The sequence below is a fragment of the Triticum urartu genome, chromosome 1 (genome assembly GCF_003073215.2).
Source record: "Triticum urartu cultivar G1812 chromosome 1, Tu2.1, whole genome shotgun sequence".
In the NCBI taxonomy this organism is placed as follows: Eukaryota; Viridiplantae; Streptophyta; class Magnoliopsida; order Poales; family Poaceae; genus Triticum; species Triticum urartu.
Window position 1 is genome coordinate 42,760,374 of NC_053022.1, and position 8,392 is coordinate 42,768,765.

General features: G+C 42.8%; 1 protein-coding gene across 1 annotated transcript; it reads left to right on the top strand.

Moving 5' to 3' along the window:
• Positions 1-3,600: 3,600 nt before the first annotated feature.
• On the top strand, positions 3,601-6,988 carry LOC125551547. The gene is made up of 7 exons (XM_048714823.1): positions 3,601-3,944; positions 4,242-4,514; positions 5,243-5,423; positions 5,514-5,733; positions 6,038-6,171; positions 6,254-6,292; positions 6,391-6,988. The coding sequence occupies exons 1-7, from the start codon at positions 3,703-3,705 to the stop codon at positions 6,457-6,459; spliced, it is 1,158 nt and encodes a 385-aa protein (XP_048570780.1). The 5' UTR covers positions 3,601-3,702; the 3' UTR covers positions 6,460-6,988.
• The last annotated feature ends 1,404 nt before the right edge of the window (positions 6,989-8,392 follow it).

An 8,392-nucleotide genomic window follows, 5' to 3' on the forward strand; every position in this document is an offset into this window, starting at 1 on the left:
CCAAATCAGCCCCTTTCGAATAAGGCATAAACTAGGGTTTAAGCTTCTGTCACTCTAGCAAACCATAATCTACTTATTACCCCACAATGCCTTCTCTTAGGCCCAAGTATAGTGAAGTGTCATGTAGTCGAAATTCACATGACACTACTAAAGGAAGCAACAACATGCATATCATCAAAATATCAAACGAATGCCAAATTCACATGATTACTTGTATCAAGATTTCTCACATGTCCTCAAGAACAAAAGTAACTACTCACAAATCATATTCATGTTCAAGATCATAGGGGTATTGAATATCATTAAGGATCTGAACATTTAATCTTCCACCAAATAAACTATCTAGCATCAACTACAAGGAGTAGTCAACACTACTAGCAACTCATAGGTACAAATATGGGGTTTTGGGACAAAGATTGAATACAAGAGATGAACTAGGTTTGAGATGAGATGGTGCCGGTGAAGATGCTGATAAAGATTGGTCCTCCCACAATGAGAGGATCGTTGGTGATGTCGATGGCTTCGATTTCCCCCTCCCGGAGGGAAGTTTTCCTGGCAGAATCGCTTTGCGGGAGAGCAAAAATGCTCCTGCCTAGGTTCCACCTTGAGTCGGCGGCGCTTCGTGCCGAAAGTTTTTTTCCTGATTTTTTTCCAGGGCAAATAGCATCAGATAGGACAAAATGGGCCCTAGAGGCCTGCTGGTGAAGCCACGAGCTCACATAGTGCGCCCCCTGAGCTCGTGACTTTCTGGTGGCCCCCTCCTGGTATTTCTTCTGCCAATATTTTTTTATATATTTCAAAACAAAAAAAATCATGTCATTTGAAATTGTACAGAATAGCTATCTTTGCTGTAGCCTTTTCCGGTCTAGAATTCGAGCTGCCAGCAATCTACCCCTTCATGTATCTGCCCCTTCATGTAAAAATTGCAAATTAAGATAGAAAAGGCATTAGAATTGCGTCATAAAGTGAAATAACAATCCAAAACATAGTAAAACAATAGGAAAATATTATCTACTATTATACTACATCACCATTCCTCTTCGGGGAAATCACAACGCCTATCACAAGTAGCAGGACTCCCTCGCGACGGAAAAAGACCTCCCGTACCCTTTCACCGTGGATTCGCCAAGGAATCACCGCGGAATCATATAGCAGGGAGAGCAATGAGGGATTCGCGTGGTTACCTTTGCGTGGCTACAAGGTCGACGCAATGGAGCGGCTGCATGGACTCCCGGCGACGGGAACATGCCTCTGCGATCTCCGCCATGGTTTTGTCGGGGAGTCGCCGCGGAATCGCCTCGTCGTTGAACTTCCTGCCACGAAGAGGGAGGAGAACTGGAGTTGAATGTTGATGGGGAACACGAGTGAATGTGGGTGGGGGAGAAAACGGCTACTGGCAATATAACCGGTGAGCATGATCATACTGGCGAGTGGGCGTTCGGCGAGCGGTGGTTCCTCGGTCCAAGTTGTTTCATGCCACACATTTTGGGAATATTTTTGGTTTAGAGGACTTCGTATCCGTATATAGTCTGCCCAATTGCTCTTCCTGTAAACCTTCCCGTACGCGCTAGGTCAGCACGCTGCCGGAGGAGTTTATCTTACATTCTTAAGAAGTTGCTCCCCACTTCAACCAATTCTCTTAACATGCGCACTATCCACATCAGCTTCATGCCACGTCAGCGTTCACATAAGTCTAATTCTTAACATGCATTATGCCATGTCACCCTGCCATTACCAGCGTACAAAACGGATCAAGGACTGCTACCATCCCACACCCTTCCATCGCTCGTGTGCACGAACTAATCGGAAGCCCAAGCAGTTTTGCAACTGCACCTCATGATTGACTCCCAACACAAGCAGTATGTGCCATCTAGGCCGTAAACAACAAACTCCTCTACAACGAAACAAACACACGACCCTCTATTCACCTTCGCCCGTTTCCGGCCATAAATCACGGGCTCATTAACCAACGACCCCTCAGTCCCTCAAATACCAATCTTTTCCTCTGCCTACAACGGCGACCGGCGCGACGACGGATGGGTGCCGATCTTCTACGGCACGATCCCCGGTCCGGCTGGCCTCCACGGCTCTTCGATATTCTATCAGGTTACGTTCGCGTTGCTGGTGTGGTGCCCTGCATCGTCGAGCCGACGTCTGTGGTGCTTGGTCGTCCCGTCCATCTCTGCCTCTGTTCCGGCCAAGATAGCTCCGGCGCTGCTTCTGAGGTTGGTTCAATGAGCGTTTGGGAGATTGGTGTCCGCTCTGGCACTGCTTGTGAGGTTGGTTCAATCGACTTACCGAGATAGTTATGTAATGTTTGATTGGTCGCTTGGGAGATTGGTGTCCGGACCTGGCCTGGCCTAGAATGACCGGACAAGCCTCTATTGACAGCGATGTTTGGAGGAGCTCTGCACCCACCCCTTCCAGTGAGGGTTCAACGGTGTGCTATCGAAGCTGATTACTGCAGCAATGGTAGCCTTTTTTCCAAGCATAGTTCCTGCAACTGGGAAGGGAAGCCATCCAGGGCAACTTTTTGTATCGACGATGGGTTTGCACGTAAGGATGAAAAACTTCAGAGTATGGTAATGATAGGAACGGTGGTCTTCCTTCTGCCTTTTGTGTATTCTGCAGGCAAGAGAAACTAAAGGAGGCGAGCTGCTCTCAGCATTAATCAACTGAGGCTATACCTGGGTGGATGTGCCTGTGCTCCATTCTTAATCTCAACAGCTATCGGTGAGCCACCCCTTTCGTCTTTTCCAGCTTCTCTATGACACTGGCACCTATCTCCAACATGAGTTTAGTTTTTGATTTGTAAGTTCCACCATATGGAAGTCAACATGTTGGCAGGTCCCAACCTCATAGCCTGCTGTTAGCGCATGAAGCTAAATGAGACGAATCCGGAATGCTCTCATGTATCAGGTTAGTCCAGATCAGAACCCCCACCCAAAAAATCTAAACTTTAATTCTAACACATGCACCTGTCATTCTGAATCTTAACTGCATTGGGTCAACTCATGTAATTCATGAAATTCTTACAGATCCCATTTGGACTTGATGTATATTTTTGTTCCTGCAGACCTAATTTAGAGCTGAGGTGGCTATTTTCTTTCACATGATTATCTGAGCATTTCAACGAAGTATGCAGAGGGAAGACACCTGATTGCTAGATATATCTAAACATGGAATTATGTTCGTCAGCTTATATATATGTACTATCATGTATTTCTCTTTTTTGTTGTGCTCAGATAATCATCTCAAGTCATTTGACACATTGATTAAATTTCCATATGTTGTCTCAGTATTAAACCTAACATAACCAAAGTTACCAGCTTGTGCTTTTTTTATTAAATACAAACATTTCTACCTCTATTCATATTTCTTCTAATAGTGAACTTATATGATTAGCTAATAATGTATACATACATGTACATCTATTCTTGATATTGTATTTGAATTATATTTATTAATATTTAATTCATATTGCTTGCACTATGAATACCGCAGCAACGCGCGGGGTATTATCTAGTTTAGAGAAAAAGATGGCGGGGCCACGGGAGACAAGTATTTAAGCAAACGTGACGCGCCCCGCCAACTAAACGAGGGTTCCATCGCTCGAACGCGGGACGTTTTCCTTGCACTTCTCTTTTTTTCCTCCTCTCTCGCCTTCCAACGAAACCCTAATCCTCGTCCCCGTCGTCTCCCATGCCGCCCTCTGGAAGTCGCGGACACGGACGCGGACGCCACGGCCGGCCCAGCCTACCTGCGGAGCAGCGTCAGGATCAATTTGCCCGGGACGGCGCACCACAGACCCGTGCCATGGGCAGGCCGTTATGGGGAGTCTCTGCGTCTGGCCGCGCCGGCCACGCCTGCGGCAGCGCCGACCATGGCCTCTACCGCCCTGGCCGCTCCGAAGGACGCTCCCGCCGTCGGCTGGGCTCTGCACCGTATGTCTACTCGCTTCGTCACTCGTTTTCTACTTCTGATCTAGCAGACTGTCTGACAGAAAAGGCGCGGATTGAATTGTTTGTTTGTCGATTGCTTGGGGGTTGCGCTAGTGAGGGATGGTTCTAGTTTATCTGCATCCCTATGAATTTCACTTGAATTTCTGTATGGTAGATTGCAAGTTGCTTGCTGGTGGCATCCATCAACCTTTTTCTTTTCAGAAAGCAAAACAAACTTAAATAAGATATTGATCTTGCTTCTACTTATTGACCCTGCTCAATTGGTTCCACTTAATTCAGGTGTCAGGAACATGGACCTGCACAGTTGCGACGAGAACCATCTGTCTCGCACTTAAATAAGTTGCTGAGCACTACAACATTTATGGAATCCTCGACTCTTGGGTCGCCAATTCTGGCTCGGACACCTACTGATTGGCCGATGACCTTCTATATCAGAATTGATCGCAGGGGGTCTTTCCATACATATCCTCATGTGGGTGGGCCATTTAGGAAATTGCAAGAAGTTCACGATGCTATTGAACGCTATCTTGAGGACCGCCGGCATCCAACAATGTGAAGTTTCTCAGCTCCCAACTTTGTTATGGATTTTTCATTATTTACTTTCAAGTGTGTTGTGTGCACACTTGCAGCTTATTATTATATCCTAACATGGTTACACAGTACATGCTTTTATGGTGTATATAGGCAACAAAACCTAATCAAAATTTGTACAACACTGATCAGGAAAAGACTGCATGTCCCTAAGCTAGACTAGAAAACTGACAAGTTTGAAAAGGTTACTTGCTTGTGTTTTTTAATTCCTGTTCTGAAACCACTTAAGTAACTTCTATATGTAAGAGAGTTGTTAAAATTAATAGAGCATAAATCATAAGCCTGTCTCAAAATTAACAAAGTAAATGTAGATGGTAACTCTGCTGCCCCATGCACTAAATATTGTTGTAGCGAGACCAAACAAGTTCTGTTAATCGTTCAAACAGTACAATAAGAGCACACTGAGTTGTGAATCTTAATGAAAGATGGATACCTATTTTTAAGAGTTATATGCATTTTGGGAACTTATAGCTGTAAGCACATCAATTTTGCTTTTGATTGCTACCTTGAGCTGTGTTAGAAGCAACTTGGTAGCTGTTTGGCCCCTATCCATGAAACTGATTCACCCTAACCATGCGTTGGGCTGGTTCATTAGCAAAGTCCTTTATTATCAGTTTATCACTTTGTATTATCCCCCCTTGTGAGAAAGTACAATCTACTAACTGTATAAATGCTCTGATCTGAATTAGGTTCAAGGAGCAGGATGGGGTTTCTCTAATGGACATTGCTATACGAGAGGCTATGTACTGGCCTGATGGCAGTAGGAGGAACGGCCCAAAATCACAAAAGATCGAAGAAAGCCATAGTGAAATGCGTTTATTAGTTCAAGCTTTAGTGGACAAGTATAATGATGATCACAACCGTTTTGGGGTTAGCTTGCTCTCCCTCCCAACCTCACTCTCTGTCCTACTACAGATTATCATGTCACAGTTGCTGATCTGACCGATGGTGTTATTTTAGGATCTAGCACATGAACTGAAAGATGTTATGAAGTACCAATATATCTCCGAGGGCCAGGGGTACTATCATTTCAATTTCACTACGAAGACTAAAAGAGCTGATGCTTTTGGATGTGGCACCAACAATCTATTCTTTGTCGAAGTCGAAGTCAAATTTGTGAATGAAGAAGATGAAAAATTGGTTGTCAGCTGTTTCTGTATGGTTAAACCTAATGATAATGGTATGATATACTTCCATCTTAATTGATATTGTTAAAATACATTTTCTGGCCACAGTCCTGGAAGATATACGTGCAAATGTGTTTCTGGTTGTGGTATATCATCTTTAATGTATTTACCTCTTCGTTTTCTGCTTGTATCATGTTATCTTTCATCTCATCCATTATCCTTGAGCTTCACATTTGCAATATCTTAAACTGGTTCATGCACAGTTTTTTTTACCTTCAACTATCTATTATTATTGTTTTTGTTCCTGGTTGGTTATTTGGCAGTTAAACGATTCCCCCTCTTTTGTAACTTATAAAGGCCACTGCTATGGTTGTGTAAATAATGGAAGTATTCGTATGAAGCACCCCAACAATGCTGCTGCATACACTGCTGGTCACTTGGAATTGCCATCTGGATGTTGTAGTGGAGACTGGATCGACTACGATGAGGATGTATGGTGTTTTATTTCCTGGTGAGCATTAAATTCTTTTGGTGCCGTGTCATTAATTTTTAGCCTTTTCCCTTATTTTACAGGAGAAAGCTGAGGAGGATAACATACGATATATGTTCAAGGTAGTGGTATATCATGTGCCGTATAGTACGTTTATAGTAACATGATGTTGGTTACTTGATTCATTGTTAATCCTTGCCTGTGCATTTTTTTTCTTCAGGGCATGGATGATCCAGAGTTCCTGAAGGAATTCTTAACACTCCCGCCTGGTGCAACACCTATTGTGTAAATGGTGGAAGACTAGGGAGGGAGCTGGAGTGGGATATAAACGGCTGTGTATATTTGACGAAACCTTTTAATGTTAATATTTCAATTCTGGAGGCATCCTAGTCTTTCAATTCTGGAGGCATCCTAGTCTTTCAATTCTGGAGGCATCCTAGTCTTTCAATTCTGGAGGCATCCTAGAGAGTGGTATTGAGAGAAACCATTTGGTTTAAGATGGGCCTATTTATAAAAAAGTTGTTATACTTGAATAAGTTGCTTCTGTTTTCATATTTGACATACATATATACTCCCTCCGTTCCTAAATATAAGTCTTTTTAGAGATCCCACTATAAAGACTACATTCAGATGTATATAGACGCCTTTTAGAGTATATAGGTTCACTCATTTTGCTCCGTATGTAAGTCTATAGTGGAATTTCTTAAAAGACTTGTATTTAGGAATGGAGGGAGTATATGCTTTGCTTGTTAGATTATGTTTGCCTATGTAACAAAAAGAAAATTTCATTTATCGGAAGTCTGTATGCATTGTACTTATGATTTGAGTGTTTTACAGTACAAGTGGGAGTGGGATGTTCTATATGCAATTTAACTTGTCTCTCTAGTCCATTAGCTTTCCCACTTTCCCTCCTGTAAGCCGCTGCACACCTGAGCGGTCTAATGTTTGTTAGCTCTTCCCAAGCATGTCTAGCTAAGACCAACATTTTCTTTGCACATAGTCACTGAAGCAGTTTGCCACAATTAGCAGCCGGACTTGTACAGTAATAATTGAGATAAAAATATGAACATGAGATGACTTTTCTTCCAGGCTCCAGCTTTAGGTACCATTGGTGATACGTGGACCAACGTTAAATGATGAGGGTGAAAAAGTCATTAATTAATTATCATAAGTTTGCAGAACTTGTCATCCAAATCAACAAAAAATATTGTTGCCAGGCGATTCAGGATCGGTTAAAGGTATTACTAATAATTTGCAAAAAATCGAACCCAAGAAATGCAAAAGAAGGATTTCTGCATTTTGGACTTCTACCTTTGGCTCAGAGCACAAATAAAGGCATCGATTGTTGGTTAAGGCTGCCTGTAATGAAAGTATCGTAGCTAGTATCATGTATGCCAACTAGACAATTTTGATGAGATGACATAGAATTAAATGAAGATAAAGAGGGATGGATATCATATCATGATACCATATCATAATAAATCATAATAAATGTTATCTCATGCATGACGATAAATAATGTCATCTAAGATACTAGTATACGATACTATGTATTATGGAGGTACTAGTATACGATACTATGCATTATGAAGTACTAACTTATGATACTACCCACTACGAGCGGCCGGCTTATGGGTTGCAACAGTATAGGGTCATTAATGCCAGAGACGAAATTAACCAGGTTAACATTTTTCGCATTTCAATGGTATCATCTGATTCTTTCATGACATCTCCACTAGCATCATGAATGCTTGCTTCTCTGGAGGAAAATTGAAGTGAATAAGGTCTTGCAATACACGGGCTTTTATGGTAAACTCAATCTCCAGTTGGCGTTGCATCTAAGCTCCCTTTTATTGCTCCTGCAGCTTGATAAACCATTTAGATATATTAAAACTGAGCACCCTTCCAGCCCTCTCAGGCCATTAGTATTTCTAGCCGTTCGATTTCATGTGCTAAACGTTCCTGGCCGTTAGATCTTCTGTCAACATGATTTTTTTCGCGAGGTGGGCTGGCTGTCCTAAAGGCAGCTATTCCCGTAGCTTTTTTGGCCCACTGTGGTTAACTGGGCTGATATTTGGTTTTCTGGCCCATATCTTCGCCTCGACTCCTGATGCCAATCTATCTGCCTCGACTCCTCCTCGCCCCACCTCAAAAAGAAAAGAAAAAAATTCCTCCTCTCCCCGACCTCTTCTCTTCTGTCCGCCTGCAGGACTTGCGCCCGC

What these genes read in the sequence shown, in the direction of transcription:
- LOC125551547 (XM_048714823.1), top strand. Translation starts at nt 3,703, where the DNA reads ATGCCGCCCTCTGGAAGTCGCGGACACGGACGCGGACGCCACGGCCGG. An exon ending in CGTCGGCTGGGCTCTGCACC is followed by an intron (nt 3,945 to 4,241) that starts GTATGTCTACTC and finishes CACTTAATTCAG; the next exon opens with GTGTCAGGAACATGGACCTG. An exon ending in ACATACGATATATGTTCAAG is followed by an intron (nt 6,293 to 6,390) that starts GTAGTGGTATAT and finishes TTTTTTCTTCAG; the next exon opens with GGCATGGATGATCCAGAGTT.